The 19,686-nt window shown below is 44.2% G+C and overlaps 1 protein-coding gene across 2 annotated transcripts in view; it reads right to left on the bottom strand.

The window, feature by feature from the left end:
* CHODL (chondrolectin) overlaps nucleotides 1-19,686 on the bottom strand; it is a 90,747-nt gene that overhangs the window by 9,706 nt on the left and 61,355 nt on the right. The window contains exons 2-4 of one of the 2 annotated variants that reach the window (XM_083171877.1): nucleotides 16,048-16,360; nucleotides 14,774-14,931; nucleotides 2,898-2,945 (exon numbers count right to left, since the gene is read on the bottom strand). In XM_083171877.1, the coding sequence (XP_083028003.1) occupies nucleotides 2,898-2,945; nucleotides 14,774-14,931; nucleotides 16,048-16,360 (519 nt within the window). The remainder of the gene's footprint in view (nucleotides 1-2,897; nucleotides 2,946-14,773; nucleotides 14,932-16,047; nucleotides 16,361-19,686) is intronic. The other variant, XM_083171878.1, reaches the window with a different exon arrangement.

The raw sequence follows: 19,686 nt of genomic DNA, 5'->3' as shown, positions 1-19,686 counted from the left end.
GTGTCTACCTACGGTCAGTCGACCAATAGTGGACAACCTATGTCAACCATATTAGTGTCAACCCTATGACCCAGTAAGTGGCAGGAGAATGAAGCCACAAGAGTGAGAAGAAGCATTTTAGGGGCCATCAGCTGTGAATCTCGTCCATATCACCCCAAGCCTGGTGCAGTGCCTGGAGCTGGATCATTTATCAGGCAACCCATACCTCCCAAATGTGCAGATTTTCACAGGACAGTCACATTTTTGGGACTGTCCCACACGCGGGCAGCAGTGTCCAGTGATGGTGGTGGGTAAGCAGTTTTTAGTCCTCACTGTCACTCACTGCCCTACTCATAGAAGTGGTAAACAGCTGCCTAATGGGGGAATGGCCATTAGGCCGTGGCCTAAGGCACCAGAATCTGTGGGGGCAGCCATGAGAATACTTATCACATGACATCGGCGCCCCGCCCCCTTTTCGGTGATCTGCGGCTGAAATAAAAGTTAGTTTAGACTGACTTTTATTACCGAAGGTATAGAGAAATCATTGCCCCATTCCCACATACCCTCACATGCTAGTGATGGGATTCGGGTGCTGGGGGAGAGGCGGACGTTCGATCGTCGGTGCCGGCCGCATCACCCCCCCGCGCGCGCTGAGTGGGTGAGCGGCGGGGCACCCCCACATTGACCCTGATGAGGACACATCTGAAAATCAACTGTATGCCCTATTTACTAAAATGTGGCGAGAGGGGTGATTATCTAGCAATAATACAGATCTTAGCCATGGCAGCTGAGCCATGTCGAGTGGCACATGGGTACAAAAAGTCGACAGATGAAAGATCGGCAGTGCTGAAGGTCTACTGGCTCAAAAGGGTGACATGAAAATTATTTTTGGGTTGTTTCACTCGCCAGACCTTGGGTATGGTGATTTGCTTCACTTGTCACAGTTTACGTTTCGGAATAGATGTTCACATGCATAGTAAATAAACGTACTAATTTAAAAAGTGTGTTGACCTTTTGAACCTGTTGACATATGGTATCGACCTAATGACTGTTGACCTGTATTCTGGCTAGTTGTTTTATGTATGCACAGGTACTAATTAACACATGGGGGGCACTCAGTGGGAGCCCAGGTCCATTACCGCTGACAATCCTCAAGCCCCACCCCTCCTCTCCCGAGTATACAGATGGAGCACCTGCAGCCAGCCAGCCTGCAGGATCGCCAGATGTCCTGAGCTCCATCTGACGGTGCAGCGTGCGCGTCTCACACGCTAGCTCGTCCCCATCAGCATGGTGAGTGGAGGCTGCAGGGGGGCAACGGAGGAGCCGGCAGAGGCCGGCGGGAGGCTTCTACAGAACAGGGCGCACAAGCTTCTCATGCATGCGCACGCCCCCTTCTGTCGGATGGCGCACAGCAGCTATTGGCGATACTATCACCAGGAGCAGCTCCATTGAGAGCTGCTCCATCTGTATCTGTGCTGTGGCCGGCACCATTTTCCCTGTGCTATCTTCAATAAGATGGCGCCACACATACAGTAGAAAGCAGTCACGGGCACCTTTACTCAGACTTTCTGTTCCACTGGTAAAAATAAATGGGGTACGGTCATTAGGGTGACTCTATTAAGGTCGACATGCATTGGGTGGACCACTGTAGTAGGTCAACATGGCTAAGGTCCACAGGGTTGGAAGGTCGACACAAGCATTAGGTCAACAATGGGAAGGTCGAGTTTTTCACATATTTTTTTTAGACATTCGGGGAACAAAAAAAATGTGAAAAACTCACGTTGACCTTTTGACTTTCAACCGTCCTATTTTTGAACTAATGCTTTTGTTGATCTTCCGACCCTGTCGACCTTAGCCATGTCGACTAATTTCAGATGCCGACCTAAGGCCCGTCGACCTTAAGTGGTCCACCCAATGCATGTCAACCTAAATTGGGTCAATCCAGTGACCCATACCCCAAGAAACACAGCGAATGAAGAATTTTGGGTACTTATGTAGTATCTGGATGCCCGATTAAAAAATCGGGTCCATCAAATCACATCGCATGCGACGCAATGCGATGGACCCGATTTTTCCATAGGATTCTATGGGAAAAAGGGTCCTTTTCATTTCCCCACTATCCAACTACGCACGGAGTTGGATATAAACCTGTGGCGAGCGCAGCGAGCCACCGAGCCCGAAGCGAGTGGGGAAATGAAAAGGACCCTTTTTCCCATAGAATCCTATGGAAAATCGGGTCCATCGCATCGCATCGCATGCGATTTGGTCGGATGCGATGCGATAATCGGGCGTCCAGATACTACATAAGTACCGAATTTTGTTTATTGAATCCTTTTTCTTTTGCTGAGGAAAATGGGCAAATTTTTTCATTGGAAGGGTCTACTGAAATGATTAGCATGGTTGTAGCCTCTGAAGAGATTTATCAGCTATCTCCAAAGTCACTCATGCAAAGAGATTGGGCTATTCCTCAGCTTAATAAATAAGCTCCTATTGTGGAAGCAGCCTACTCAGTCACCCATCTCACATGGACTTGAATGACCTTTGTTAAATAAACATCTGCTCAATATATAAGTGTAACCTGTCCTGTTGACATTCATTCATTCAGCTTCTTATTTTCCTTTTGCTCTTCAGCGGAACATATGTTTTATACATGTAGTTCTCATGTGTCTCAGTATATATAAGCAAACTGCGCAAATCTGAAATCAAGCTCCGTGTACGGTAACATTGCATCACGTCTGGAAATCGAATTACAACGAAACAGAAGGGAACATTTCAGAACCATGCACAGTTATTATCTTCTGCTATTTTTTCCCCTCTTTATATACCGCCATAAAAATGTCCTTTATAACTGAGTTATTCCTTGTGTCTGGTGTCTGGATATTTGCCGTACAACTGGAACGCTTTATATAGTTTCTTACCATAATCTGGCTCTGATCTGTCTCCTAATTCTTTCTCTAGGATATTTTCTGTTAAAGAAAGGAAAATAGTCCAAGACTTGTAGAATTGAGTCAGCTAACACATGTACTTAATTCCGTTACACTTGGGGGGGACATGTACTAAGACGGGAGTTCTATTTCTGATGAGATGTTGCTATGGGAAACCAATCAGATACTATCTAGTATCTTCTAGAAGGTATTCCAGCACAGTCCAATATTCAAAGAGGGGGGTCACAACAACTGTCAGTGAGTCCAGGACAGTGATTTATGGAGTGGCAGTAGGTGTGGCTCCCCTTTTTGAATATTGGACTGTGCTGCAGGCTCACATCTGTAACTGCCACTGGCAGGGAAGTCCAGGAACAGATCATTTTGTACCTAATGGGATGGGTCATGTTGGAGGGTATGATACTGAAGAACTCCTATCTTTAGTAAATGTCCCCCTTCATGTGTTCTACTGAATCATTGTGTGCATGCTCCAATAGGCAATAGCTTTGCTGATTTATGAGATAGTTAGGTACTGGATGCTAATGGATTGGAATTCTGGAGTAAATCTAAACACAAAACCAACATTCTTGACTTATTTTCTTGCCTTGTGCCCACAAGATACAGAGGTGCAGTACTAGAAGTAGAGTTGGGCAGCCAGCACCTGGTGAACCGATAGGCTAATTAGGCTGCAGCCTAGGGTGCCAGGACTGGAGAGGGGGGGGGGGGCCTTGCAGATGACAGGCGAGGAAAAAAATGAAGGCCTTATTCATTCCATGCTTGGTAGCTATCACCCGTCCCAATGTACTGTGGGGGGTAAAGTTATTAAGGTGACTGCCAGGTGGCCGTGCCAATGTAACTTACTGATGGAACCATTACTTTATGTACATTGGGCTACAGCACCAGCTGGGCAGCCTTAAGCCAAAGTCTCCCTCACCTACCACAAGCATTAGATCCTACATGCCAGTTGTATAGCCTTCGTTATATGCACATGGGCAGTATGACTGGTGAGTTCCTTAGTGTTCATACACCTGAGTTTAGCAGCATAGCAAGGGGAGCTACAGTACATGTGTATTAGCCTAGGGCACCTGGCTGGAACCTTTAATCATGCCCTTTGGGCAGCGGGTACATAAATACAGGAGACAATGGAAGGCAGTTGTATCCAGATGCCAGCCCTAAAGGGGGGCAAAATATTTTTTTTTCCATTGCTATAGGTTTTACATGATGCAGGAAGAAGCAGTAGTCCAGGAGGCTATGGTCCACCCTATCCATGTGTTGGTGCTGCTGGGGTGGTGGAACTGAGTGTAAATTGGTGAATGTGAACTGTGGGAAGCAGGGACCCACCCACAGCACCTAACACCAATGGGGAAAAACGTAGAATTGAGTGCACACTCCCCCCACACTAATGTACCCTCCTCCTCGCAGCTGTACAGGGGGTCCAGGCAGCTGCATCGGAGGACTAATCAGATGACCCAGCTCGGACCCCTCATTGTATGAATTTACAACCCTCGTGATTGGGGTAACGATCTGTATCATGGAAGGGGCAGACAATCATATAATTAAGCCTCACCCACATCCCAACTCACTGACTGGCAATTATGGGTTTGCACAATTAACAGTAACCAGCCCAAGTAGCAACATATACAACTGAGACAGTTTGGGTTATGCAAAGTCCTCCCTTCATCTCCGGTACATTCCAAGAGAGTAATCAACTATGAAAATGAGTGACCCAATTAAATACATCTGCATGTCTTACATTGATGTGCTACTTAATCACACTGAAGGTAAACAGTTGAACAATTGTTTTTGAGATCCATGCTTCATTGGTGCCACTGGATCCCAGTGAATTTGTGGTCTGCAGGATCTTCCCTACAAGTCCTTGTAATGGCTGGATTTCCATTACAGATATTTCTCATCAGCATTAACAGATCAATTATGTTAATCAGGAGGGAACAATTAAAATACAACTGTTACATGGCGCCATTGCAATTTGTTAATGTGGAAGATGCAGCCTCCAGCTTGTACTACAGAGACACCCAGGGGCTTATTCAGAAGCATGTTCGTTATGTGGACAGATTGTGTGATGTTTGTCTTTGAGCAACTAGCGGCATATCAGAGTCATACACCATCTCTGGTACTTGTGTATTATCACGGCACCCATCGCATTGCATACCAAAAGGCATGCGATGGTATGCGATATTGTACAATGGCATACAATTTTAAAATTGTATGTAATTGTATATGGCATACAATGCCATACAATGCGATGCGATTTAAAATTGTATAAGCACCCTAATGGGTGCTTACAATGTTAAATGCACCCCCACGCCACCCCCACCCCCCACTATAAACGTGAACCCGAAGCATGGCGAGCGCAGCGAGGGGCGGCGGTATGCGTCCTCTGACCTTTTCATACCCCCACTATCCACGTCGGTGTGGAGTTGAGAATAGAAAGTGTGGCGAGCGCAGCGAGCCACCGAGCCCGAAGCGCGGGGCTCGCTGCGCTCGCCACGCTTCGGGCCACGCTTCGAGCCATACTTTCTATTCTCAACTCCACGCCGACGTGGATAGCGGGGGTATGAAAAGGTCGGAGGACGCGTACCGCCGCCCCTCGCCACGCTTCGGGTTCACGTTTATAGTGGGGGGGGGGGTGGCGTGGGGGTGCATTTAAAATTGTAAGCACCCATTTGGGTGCTTATACAATTTTAAATCGCATCGCATTGTATGGCATTGTATGCCATATACAATTACATACAATTTTTCATCGCATAGGGGGCAAAAATCGCATCGCATGCCATCGGGTGCATGGCATGCGATGCAATGCGATTAAAACATCGCACGACCTACATCGGGGGCGCCGTGATAATACACAAGTACCCCATCTCTTATTGATGGGGAGCATATGTGGGGGGAAACAGGGCTTACAGTGTATGGTAAGTGCTCTGTGGGCAGAAATCTGGGCGATTCAGGGCTATTCATTCATACACAGTGATCTGTCTGATTTCATATGGAGCTGTAGCACCAAAAATAGAACTGGTGTAAATGCACTTGTGCACTACACCGGTACTGATGACGGCTGCATTCACTAATACATGGATGAGGACACAGCAGCTGCATAGATGCATTTTATCTGTGTTTATCTCTGAGCAAACAATTTGGTTGCATTTCCGGGCGACTTGTCCAAATCTAAATCTGACACTTGTAAATGTCTTTATTTACCTTGCCTTACTAGTAGCCCTAACTATAAAGCATGTGATGCATACATTTATTTATTAACAGTTATTTATATAGCGCACACATATTCCACAGCGCTTTACCCACAGTGTCAAAATGGGGGCGTGGCCTCATGGGATGGCACGATTATAGGCCACACCCCATCCCCGGCAAGTCACACCCCCTAATTCCAGGCGCATTTTAATCACACTCGGGACACCTGATATTTAAATGTGCACCCCTTATATAATGTGGCCAGGCAAAGCTTTTTGTTTTCTTTGGAATGCATATATTTGACTGGAGGATGTATGACAATCTACTAACCAGGGAGGGTGTAAAACACGCAGACATCTGCTCTAACGATACATAAAGAACAGACATGAAGCAGAGACCAAGGAATCTTGACCAAATTCTAACTGGTTTTGACACATAAAAATTAGAGATGTGCAGGTTCTGATTTACTCTGATTTCAAAGCAGGATATTATTGGCTATCCCAAATCACATGACAGTTGTTGACAGTTGATAGCCAAAAAGATCCTGCTTTGAAATCAGAGTAAATCAGAGTAAATCAGAGCCTGCACATCTCTAATAAAAATTATGGGTGAAATGTAATAGGATGAGAGAATCAGACAGTGAGAGATTTGGTAAGACATTTCCAGTTTTTTTTACAGTTTGATTTTGCAGTGTAAATGATTGACGCTTTAAAAAAACTGGAAATTTCTTACCAAATCTCTCACTTTCTGAATCTCTCATCCTAATGAATTTCACCTAATATTTCTAAAATATCTAGGTGTCCCTAAAATATATATTTCAAGCCTATATACTGTACAGGGTAGGTTCAATTTGGGAATCACTACAACTTGACCAATCACACATCACAAAACAATTGTGTTTATACTTATTCTTAAATAATCAAGATTAATGTGAGCATGCTATATGTAGTGTAGCAATTACACTGGGGGAGTTATGTACAGTTATTTTTCCTTAAAAGGTTTTTTTGGGGTAGTTCTAAATGTACTAAGCTTTGTAGAGAGATAAGATGGACGGATATAAAGTACCAACCAACCAGCTCCTAACTGTTATTTTCCAAACATGAAAGAAAAAGAATGTGCCAGCGCTGGCTGAAATATCACAAGATAATAGAATTTAAAATATTATATTTAAAAAAAAAAACATATATAACACGATAAAAATAAATATAAATATAAATAAGTGTCACAGGCAGATAGTTAAATAGAGCATTTAGCTCCAAATCTGTATTTTCTATAAAATGTTCAAATTGCATCACGGTTTCCAACTATGTAAATTTTTGATGGTTGTATGTATTACCATTACATGGGGATAAGGTGGCTGATGGGATCTGTATATATTGGTGGAGGGTTTGGTATCGTCCCACGTTCACAAACGTGGCTCTAATAGGTCCCTTGATGTTGCTCTATATTTTCAACTCCTACTTGATCAGCTGGTGAATTAGGAACGAGGCAAAAACGTCCCATATGCAATGTCCAGATCTTATTGGAGGGGTGAAATCTCAGGAAATGCAGCCAATGGATGGTTAGGTGATGCGGTTGGCTGCATTACCTGAATGCTGAATATAAGTGAATCAGCCATCAGTTTGGAATGGCAGTTGGTGGTAGTTGGTGTTTCTCCCCTATTTCAAATTTAAACTATGCTGCAGCCCCTCCTCATGAGCCGGCACTGTCAGGCACCATTCTCTAGCTGCCTTTCAGCCTGCAGCCAGACAGTGATGGCTTTCAGTAAGCTGATTGGTTGGTGGCTGGAGCTTTCACCATTCACTGTATTAGGAGGAGCTTTAAAAAAAGGAGGAGGCCTCTGTTGTACAAGCTCCGACTGAGACCACTTCTCTCCGGTGGAGGCCCTAGTGCCTTGCTTTTACCATAGCCTAGAATGCTGTTAAAACTGTCCTGGGTACTATGACATAATATGAATTGGGGCACTTTGTGGCATAATGTGAAGTTCTGCATTATGTGGTATCATTTGAATTAGATCACTTTGGTGGCTAAAATAAACGGGAGCACTGATGTTGAGAATAAAATGAACAAGGGCACTTTTATGGGGATTAAAATGAACTAGAAAACTGCTCTGGGGTATAATAATAACCAAGGCTTTATTAAGAGTTAATAAACAGAATAACTGCAATGCAGAGAGTTGCCTCTAGAAGCACTGAAGACATCTTCAAATTGTTGCTATACAGCCAAAGATATCCTAGTTACACCCCTGTAGACAAGGTACACATAAAAAAAAATGCAAGGACAAAGAGGATGGTGCACAGCTAAGATGGTACGATGGGGATACCTGTCTGTATTCCACCACAGATCACCCCCCCCCCCAACTAATAAGAGGCACCAATGAAGATATTGGGTCATTGGGGACAGTTCAGCCATTTTGGTTTAACAAGGGAAGATTGTTTGTAGCCTTGGTCAAAGATATTACCCTATCTGGCAGCTCCATCTCCTTCCTTTCCACACAGACCTTTTGCACCAGCTTCTTGGTAAATCCTTCCCCTGTACCTAGTTCCAAACCCTACTGTCAAAGGTGGAGGACTGGGAGGGTTCGTGTGGTGCTCAGGAACCACTCTAGGACTCGCAGAGGTCGTATTAAATCGTTCTGGTTTAATTATAGACGGTTTCATAAAGGTTACACAATAAGATAATGTTTCTTAAAGGAACCACGGCACTCAAATATTTCTTTGAGCAGAAAGAAATTAAATAAAAGTCTTTAACGAAAAATGTCCTTAACACAGGATGTCGCTCTTTGCGAATGAGTAGTGGAAAGTCTCTGAAGAGCTGTGGTGGAATGACGGTTGATTGATGCTAAGAAAAAATGTACTTGAAGATGGATGGACTGGACTATGGTAATGAGGTGGTGAAGGTACTGAGGCTTCCAAACTTGCGAAACTGATAGACGTGAAGGATGACTGGTACAGTATAATGAAGCTGAAAGAGTTGGCGGGAGTGGAACAGGAGGCTGATTGGCCCCGTGGCCAGACGGTAGCGAGGAGTCGGAGGGTACTGGCGTGACACCCAGCGGGTGGGTAGGCCGGACTGGACACGCAGACAGGACGGGACAGGTGTACCACAGGAGAGCCACTGGCAGGCACGGAAGGGTGAGTAGAGAACCCACCATGTGCCACCGCGGCTTCTCCTGACACCTACAGTATGTATTTAGTTATTGTGGGCAGGCTCCTCATCTCTGACCAGCCCCGACTCTTGCGTACCTCCCACTCCATATGTTTCCATCCACCTTTCCTCTTTGCTCCCACTTTGTCCCTCTTCTCTCACATCTTTGGACCAAATCGACCCCCCTGGGGCACCTACAGGCACACACTACCAGTTTTCACCTGGTTTAGCTGAAATTGTTCCCTGTAAGTGGGAACAGTCATCAGTTATTACCCGCAATGCACAGTCTCAGCCAGGGTGGGCGCTATAAGTGTATCCTGTCTCTTTGTCTTCTACGGAACATGAAGGTTAGTAACTTACATGTTACAGCTATATTTTGGGGGCTTTGATTATACCCATTTTATGGAAAATCCCCTAAAAGCAAACTTTTTCAGAGAGATACTCATATAATGTATGTATCAGCTGAATATATTTCCCTGCCTCGGATCTCAATAGTTATGGTGCTAGTCATTTAAGTCTATAGGTTACTTATTGCTTAATTTACAGGGAGAGGCATCCTCTGGACAGGGCCGTTTCTAGACAATTTAGCTACCAGGGCGAAGAAATCAAAATGCGCCCCCCCCCCCCCCCCCCCAAAAACAAAAAACAAAAACATAACATGGTATCATAGAAATTGTGCGTGCCGTAGACGCGCGCCGAAATAGGGGGTGTGGCTTAATTTTAAAAGGGGTGTGGCTTAATATAAGGCGTGGTCTAGCAGGAAAACAATTACCTTATATCACACTTTTGCAACCTGCATGACCAGACATTGGTTACTGCAGGAATTGTTATTGTCCTCCCGCACTTAAGTTGGCCGGCTGAAGGCCACACAGTGACCTAGTACGCCTCACAGATCAAGGCCAAACAATGACAGGCTACTTAAATCATTATACACTATTTATCCGTGATGACAATTACCCATTACGCCGTACACTGATATGACGATTACATATTACGCCGCACACCGTGATGACAATTACACATTATGTCGCACACCGTGATGACAATTACACATTACGCCGCACACCATGATGCCCATTAGACCCCACAATGTGATGGCAATTACACAATACTCCCCACATCGTAATGCCCATTACACATTATGCCCCATGTGCCGCTGCCGCACAACTGATGCCGTTTACTAATATGCCCCCACAGTGCCAGCTATGCCCCCACAGTGACACAAATATATGCCCCCACAGTGCCACAAATATATGCCCCCACAGTGCCAGATGTGCCCCCACAGCGCCACACATATGCCCCCACAGTGCCACAAATATATGCCCCCACAGTGCCACAAATATATGCCCCCACAGTGCCACAAATAAATGCCCCCACAGTGCCACAAATAAATGCCCCCACAGTGCCACAAATAAATGCCCCCACAGTGCCACAAATAAATGCCCCCACAGTGCCACAAATAAATGCCCCCACAGTGCCACAAATAAATGCCCCCACAGTGCCACAAATAAATGCCCCCACAGTGCCACAAATAAATGCCCCCACAGTGCCACAAATAAATGCCCCCACAGTGCCACAAATAAATGCCCCCACAGTGCCACAAATGTATGCCCCCACAGTGCCACAAATGTATGCCCCCACAGTGACACAAATGTATGCCCCCACAGTGCCACAAATATATGCCCCCACAGTGCCAGATGTGCCCCCACAGTGCCAGATGTGCCCCCACAGCGCCACACATATGCCCCCACAGTGACACAAATATATGCCCCCCACAGTGCCAGATGTGCCCCCACAGTGCCAGATGTGCCCCCACAGCGCCACACATATGCCCCCACAATGCCAAACTCACTTCACTGCCTCTGCTGCCGCTGCTTCCGCTGCTTCCGAGGGGAGGGGAGCGCATCGTGCCTCTCCTTCCCCTTCAGTGTGTGTACCTGAGCTGAGCCGTCAGCCATTCATACCTCGCGCCCGAGCTCTGATTGGCTGACAGCGGCAGCCCAGTGACGTGAGCGAGGGGAAGGAGAGACGCACAATGCGTTCCCCTCCCCTTTCCAGGGAAATCTCAGCCTCCGCTTATGCACTGTCGTGCGTGGAGTCGGACCGGCCGGGGACACAGAGCGGCGGAGGAGGAGGAAGGGAGGAGGAGGCGGCGGCTACAGCGGCGTTAGCGGCGTTGGGGGAGACTGCCGGGCGCCCTGGCTGTTTCAGAGGCGGACAAGCCGTGCGGCGCCCCGGGCTGCTGCACGGCTTGTCCGCCTCTAGAAACGGCCCTGCCTCTGGATCCCTCCCCGATAGCAGCCAGTTGCACTAGGTCTGCAGTATAAAGTAAACCAATCACCAATGCAGTCACTTTACTTTTACATCCCAGTGCTGGGCTACTATCGGAGAACACCTGTTCCTGCTTAAATACATCTGGGCAGAAATGTATTATTATTTTTATATGTAGGGACACCAATATAATATGCTAACTAGAGATGTGCAGACTCGGATTCCAGAGATCCGAGCCCCCACGGACATCATCATTCCGAGCCCGATTCCGAGCAGCGCTCGGAGATTCCCGCCTGACTCGGGTCCGTCCGCCTGGTCAGAACGTCATCTCCCGGCGCCGGATTTCGCGAGGCTTTAAAAGCGGCTGCTGCGCCCGCCATCTTCACTCCAGTCTAGTAGTGGGTTGGGAGAGGGTGTGTTGGTGCTGCTGCTGGGGCTTAAACTTGAGCTTGACCTTGACCTTGAGCGCAATATTTTTCAATCGCTGGGGCTGTCTCTCAGTGCTGCTGTGTAGTCTAACTGTGTACTTGTAGTACTACTGTCTCCTCTGTGCGGTCTACCTCTGGTGTGCTGTGCTGTAATTATTTTATTCGCTGGGGCTGTCTCCCTCAGTGCTGCTGTGTACTCTGTTCTCCTCTCTGCTTAGGAGAACAGTCTAACTGTGTACCTGTAGTACTACTGTCTCCTCTGTGCTGGGACCTACCTCTGGTGCTGTGCTGTGCCTGTAATATTATATTATATATTAATAATTAATTTTATATATATATATATATATATATATATATATATATATATATATATATATATATATATATATATATATATATATATATATATATATATATATATATATATATATATATATATATACATATCCAATATGCTGGCACTCCGGTATACTAGTGAAGCAGGTGCCTTCCCAAATTGATAATGCAGAAATCCAGCTGGGGGGCGGCACTCAAAATAAAATAGACAAGGCAATCAAATAGTCATGAAGCAAAGTGTATTCGCGCCAAGCGCTTTCGGGGAGAATCCCCGTCCTCAGGGCATAGATACACGGGAGAGAAGCACATACAATACATACTCACCCCTCTATATACCCCTCTGCCGTCTTCAGACGTCTCACGCCGCCGGGCGCCGCCATCTCCATCCGGCTATGGAGATGGCGGCGCCCGGCGGCGTGAGACGTCTGAAGACGGCAGAGGGGTATATAGAGGGGTGAGTATGTATTGTATGTGCTTCTCTCCCGTGTATCTATGCCCTGAGGACGGGGATTCTCCCCGAAAGCGCTTGGCGCGAATACACTTTGCTTCATGACTATTTGATTGCCTTGTCTATTTTATTTTGAGTGCCGCCCCCCAGCTGGATTTCTATATATATATATATATATATATATTGGATTTCTATATATATATATATATATTAGTCCACTGGTGCTGCCTGCACTGAATCTGCCAGTATTATTTAGTTACTCAGTCCACTGTTGCCACTGGCAGTGCTACTGCCTACCTAGTGTACCTACCTAGTACATACTAGGCTGCTATATCTAATTTAATTAAAAAATAATACTTGTGCTGTGTGGGACTGTAAAAAATAATTCCATGCTGCTGGTGCACTGACGTGTGCCACTGCCAAGCAGTACCTAATATAAAATTAATTATTATATAAATTCTGCTGGTGCACTGCATAAAGCTACTGGTGGTGTGTAATATAATAACTACCTTTTGTGGTGACCACTGGCAGTGCTACTGCCTGCCTGCCTACCTACCTAGTAGTTTTTTTTTTCTCTACCTACTAGGCTGCTATATTATTAATAATTAATTGAATTATATATAGTCCACTGGTGCTGCCTGCCTGCACTGAATACTGTGAATAGAGGTTGCCAGTATTATTTACTCAGTCCACTGTTGCCACTGGCAGTGTTACTGCCTAAGTGTACCTACCTAGTAGTACAACTACATACTAGGCTGCTATATCCAATTTAATTAAAAAATATTACTTGTGCTGTGTGGGACTGTAAAAAATAATTCCATGCTGCTGGTGCACTGACGTGTGCCACTGAGTGCCACTGCCAAGCAGTACCTAATAATAAAATTAATTATTATAAATTCTGCTGGTGCACATACTAGTATTGCTGACGTATCTACCTGTCTTGTGCCTAGTACTGCCGTATCTACCTGTCTGGTGCCTAGTACTGCCGTATCTACCTGTCTGGTCTGGGGCCCACTGCCTAATACTGTCGTATCTACTGTCTGGTGCCTAGTACTGCCGTATCTACCTGTCTGGTGCCTAGTACTGCCGTATCTACCTTTCTGGTCTGGGGCCCACTGCCTAATACTGTCATATCTACTGTCTGGTGCCTAGTACTGCCATATCTACCTGTCTGGTGCCTAGTACTGCCATATCTACCTGTCTGGTCTGGGGCCCACTGCCTAATACTGCCGTATCTACCGCTGCAGTGCCACTCTTACATGAGCCACGTGTTTGTGCCGCACACTTGTGTGGCTTAATATTGTTATCCAGCTACCTCGGTGCAACCTTTTGCTCTAAAAACAATATTGTGAGGTGTGAGGTGTTCAGAATAGACTGGAAATGAGTGGAGATGAACGTTATTGAGGTTAATATAGCGTAGGAGCAAAAAAGCTGTTTTATGCTTTTTTAACAAAAAAATCAGAACCCAAAACCCAAAAAATCCAAACACAAAACACTTAGGAGGTGTTTTGCCAAAACCCATTAGAACCCAAAACCTAAGGTAATCAGAACCAAAAACCTGAAAAGTGGCCGGTGCACATCCCTAATGCTAACCTACATCAGAACTGGCTGGGGAGAAATATGTGTATTTATAAAATGTGATTACTATTAAATTAATGTGGAGGATGTTTGGGGGTAAAACTTGTCTATTTAATAGCTCATGATATCACCAATTTGCCATCATACAACTGCTTAGAACTGTATGTATATAATACACTAAGGGCTAGATGTACTAATCTTTAAACATGATAAAATAGAGAGTGATAAACAACCAGCCTATCAGCTGCTAACTGCCATGTCATAGGCTGGGTTTGAAAAATAAGCAAGAGCTGATTGGTTGGGGGTTTATCACTCTCCATTTTATCACTTTTCATGGCTTAGTACATCTCACCCTTTGGAACATAGATATGTTTGAGAGATTACAGCATAATAGAAATGGTAGAAGTAATAAAGACAATATTTAAATCTCTAGAAAACATAGTGTAAGATAGTTGACCTACCTGGGGGGTATTTACATATAAAATTGTGCTTCATGTTACAGCGATCATCGTTCCACTGATACAGGTACGGTCCTCCTATTCCAGGATTGGCAGTTGGCTGATGGTACATAACTACACAGGCTTCACTACCACATGATGGTTCGTCAGCATACCAGTTCCTATCAGGGACATTTAAATAAGTTATCATTAGTATTTTATTGTTCAAAATGGCCGTATATTATGACAAACAACCCAATCAGAAATCATTTAACACAATGGAATTTGAAGATCAAAGTCTGAAATTTAAAACATGTTAAAATAATTTTTTGTTAATTCATATTTCTTGCTAAAATAAATCTTTAATACTTCCAGCCAGTATTGCGCTGGCAGGAGAGATTTTATTAGGAAATTATAATGATAGGTTATTATCGATCACTGTAATGGGTATGGGTCACTGGGTCGACCAAACTAAGGTTGACCTACATTGGGAGGACCACTGAAGGTAGACAGGCCTTAGGTCGACACAAAGAAAAAATCGACGTGCCTAAGGTTAACAAGGTCAAAAGGTTGACACAATCATTAGGACTTTTTCATGTTTTTTTGTCCTGAATAACGACATAGTTAACCATATAGGTCACCGTATCGGTGCACCGCGTCCCAGCTCGCCATGCTTCGGGCACGGTGCCTCGCTATGTTTGACACTATTCTATTCTCCTTCCATGCCCTAGTGGAGAAATACGGCCTATGGGCTCATGTTGGCAAAAAAAAAATTTTGGTACTTGTACTTGGTACCACGCTGCGGGCTCGGTGGCTCGCTACGCTCGCCATGCTATTTAAAATCAACTCCATGCCAACATGGATAGTGGAGGTATGAACTATCCATGTTGGTATGGAGTTAAGTTACTTTTTTGGACATATTTCATGGCGAGCGTACACCCGGAAGTAGCACGGCGCCATGCTGGCACCGTGAAACTACACAAGTACCAGAATTTTTTTTCGATTTATATGATCATCAACTGTATAAAATCAGTCTCTGAGTGTCTTTTAATTTCTCTATCAGTGTTCAGTTACTCATTGTAATACATTGTAATACTAAGGACATCATTTCATTCAATTATGCTGAAAATAGACAAGTGTGTTTTGGATTATCTTTGAATATGCCAATATATTTCTATCCTGAGCGTATCCAGGCGTTCAATTATATTACTATCTTATTAACATCCTATAATAAACTTAATCAAATTATTACTTTGCGCCGAATAAACTGAGACTTGATTAGGGTGACTTATAATTACTTGAACTGGGAGGTGCTGCCATCAGCCCACTTGTAGAGATCTGGACAAGCTCCTGATGAAGCCGTTGATTCTAAGTTTCTTGAGAGCCCAATCCAAAAATCACCATCAGATTTCCCGGAGCCTGAATTTGTGAGATTTTGCAGCATTCTTTCAATAAGTTTTTGCTCAGCTTCGCTTTCAATGCTTAAAAGATATCCGCCTTCCGCATCACAGACCTGGTACGCCTGCTGATACGCTACTCGTGCTGTTATGTCTTGAAAATAAGCAATCTTGTAGCATGGATGCTTGTAATCTGCATAGCAAACCTTCCGACCTGTAATAAAAATATCATAATATATAAAAATAGTAATAATAAACAGCAAATGTAAGAAGAGGTAAAAATAATTAGAGATGTACAGGTCCGGATTTACTCGGATTTACCTGGAAGTCAAAACAGGATCTTATTGGCTATCCAGCTGTCACATGTTTTGGAGCAAAAACATGTGACAACATATAGCCAATAAGATTTTGACTTCCGGGTAAATCCAAGTAAATCGGGACCTGCACATCTCTAAAATAATTAAAAACAATCAGGATATATTGGTGATCGCTTAAACACGGATATTTTGGTAATATTTCAGTTGTATATACCAAATACATAGAAATAAACGAACCTTCTTCAAACTTTTATTTAACACGAGTTTACACAATGCCAAGTTTTACCTTACAGGTAAGTTTTATACCTACATTATTTATATTAAGCATGTAATTGTCCAGATTTACAGAATATTTAGAAAATAAAAATGAGATACTGAAACAAATTTTAAAACATTAAATTTTGTTATATCCTTATTCTTCTTTTTCAACACTTTCAGTTCTGGAGAGAAATCACTCTAATACACTATGGGCCAAATGGAATAGCCCATGATTTGTGTAATTCCAGTAAGATAGTCATTAGATTTAGAGAGGCAATTAGTTAAAAGGAAAAAAAAATGGTTCTGCCTTCAAGCTAATTGCCACTTTAAATTATCTTCCCTAGCAGCGGGACTGCTCTGATATGTGGGTGCCACAGTTGTTTTTCCTTCAGACCACTTTCTTTTCTATGGTATATCTGTCAAAAATTAGCTACAGACTTCAGGGCTTTCATCCAAGCTAGGGTCAGGCTGTAGGGGTGGGTTGGGGGGTATTTCGCATTAGGCTGCAGGAATGTAGGCTTAGCGGGGTAGGGGGAGAGGGTTGGAATAATTACCACTCAATGTCAGGGTTCTGCACTTGGAGCTGCCACTATCAGTCTTTCGATCGCCGGCATTCCAGGTCCCCGCCACACCGAAACCATCCTGCAGATCCGGTGCTGGTTATTAGAAAGGGCTGATGTCAACAGCAGTCCACCTTATTCCAATATTGTCTTTTCTATGCCTGCTTTTTTCCACTAGAACTAATATAATACTGTTCTTTGTGACCATTGCAAACATGCTTTAGAACCAATGCAGCGATCCAGGCCTCCGATACATAGGATTTTCTTTCTGACATCTTGCACACAGGAAATTGGCAACTGCCAGGACTCTGACCCATCCAGAGAGATAGCCAATATTATTTTACCATTGATTAAATACTATTTTAAAGAACCTCTGGGGAAAATATATCAGACCTGCAATTACTGGCTATTGATTCAGAAAGACCATACAATTAGACCTGATTAATTAGTACAGTACTGTATGTCTCAGTTAATTTAGTGATGCGTCCACTTCCAGACATGTCCTTTTAAAAATGTTGCGACCCGTGCTCTTTAAACCTTAATGACTTACGTTGCAGGTTGTGGAGTATTTTGGAGTGCAGACTTCAATGGGACCAAGACTAATACGTATGACATCTACAGTATGTACTCTGTGCAGCACTGTGTATATTGGTCGATAGATAATCAACGATAATATTGTCTATGTTTACCAAATTCAAATTCAGCTTTTTATACCAAGGTATCAATCCAATTAGCTACAAAGGGTGTGGGTTCCTGAGGTAGAAACAATGTTGATGTCACTGAAAATCCACCCATTTGTAGGCTGATGTCACCCTGGACTTTCAAATATTTTTATGGAGACACCATGTTGCACTGTACGTGAGGCAGATTTGTATATGCAGAGAGACACCATGTTGCACTGTAGGTGAGGCAGATGTGTATATGCAGAGAGAGACCATGTTGCACTGTAGGTGAGGCAGATATTTATACGCAGAGAAACACCATGTTGCACTGTAGGTGAGGCAGATGTGTATACGCAGAGAGACACCATGTTGCACTGTAGGTGAGGCAGATGTGTATACGCAGAGAGAGACCATGTTGCACTGTAGGTGAGGCAGATGTGTATACGCAGAGAGACCATGTTGCACTGTAGGTGAGGCAGATGTGTATACGCAGAGAGACACCATGTTGCACTGTAGGTGAGGCAGATGTGTATACGCAGAGAGACACCATGTTGCACTGTAGGTGAGGCAGATGTGTATACGCAGAGAGAGACCATGTTGCACTGTAGGTGAGGCAGATGTGTATACGCAGAGAGAGACCATGTTGCACTGTAGGTGAGGCAGATGTGTATACGCAGAGAGACCATGTTGCACTGTAGGTGAGGCAGATGTGTATACGCAGAGATACCATGTTGCTCTGTATACGCAGAGAGAGATGTGAGAGGAACGTTCTATAACTCAAATCTAATTAGCAATTTCAAGATTAGCCCGAACAAACAGACAGAGGACTTTATAATATGAACTGTTTATTGATTGCACAATCAATACTGTATATTGTAGCCTACAAATGCTGCCCATCTTTATTTTTACACTGTTGTCTTAGATATCTGAGATGTAATAAATATATAGGGCCAGATGTAATATCTTCTGAGTTCAACGGCCATGCTTTGTAAATGATTGCCCCCTTTAAAAAAAAAAAAATTCAGAGTTCGATCAGCATCCCCCACTGGCGCTAAACTCGGATGCTAATATACCAGTGCATAAAATGATAATATTGGCCTAATCCACAATGCGATAATTGATTACATTGCATGGAACAAATCAATTATCGCGTGTAGGGGAAGCTCGTTTGCAAAGCGTACGCAGACCATTCCACCCGCAGTGTCTGTGTCCCCCTGCCCCCCTTCCCCCCTTGAATGCATTTCTGATTTGTGTATTATTTAAAATTGAGCGTTAACCACGGACGCCAGTCGACACTGGGTCCGCACAGTTAGAACAGCGGTGTGTATGGCGCTAACCACAGCTGATCTCTAACTCCAGGGTGGACGGTGTATCGGAGGTGCCGTATCCTCGCACCCCGACATTCTCCAGCCAACCAGCGACTAACGCAACTGATGGTTACCCCCTCTGAGCGGTTTGGTTACTCAGTGTTGGAACACTGTACGTACACTGCGCCTGACCGGCTCGAGGGAGTGAAATCATACGCAGCAGGCACTTACCCTCTGCACAACAAATTGAACCTCAAAGTAATATGTACCGTCCCTTGTAGCAAAACATGTATTAAAGAATTATGTCCGCCCAACGCTGTAACCACTGAATGAAGCCATACATTTCACTACCTTATTATACAGCAGAAGGTTAAAGTAGATACATATTGTATCACAAGTAATGCTCTCCAGATAGAAATTTAAACAATCATTGGAG

This window comes from Crinia signifera, chromosome 2 (genome assembly GCF_055691185.1).
Source record: "Crinia signifera chromosome 2, ASM5569118v1, whole genome shotgun sequence".
Taxonomy (NCBI): Eukaryota; Metazoa; Chordata; class Amphibia; order Anura; family Myobatrachidae; genus Crinia; species Crinia signifera.
The sequence above is the reverse complement of the archived record's forward strand: the minus strand, read 5'-3'. Positions and strand labels throughout refer to the sequence as shown.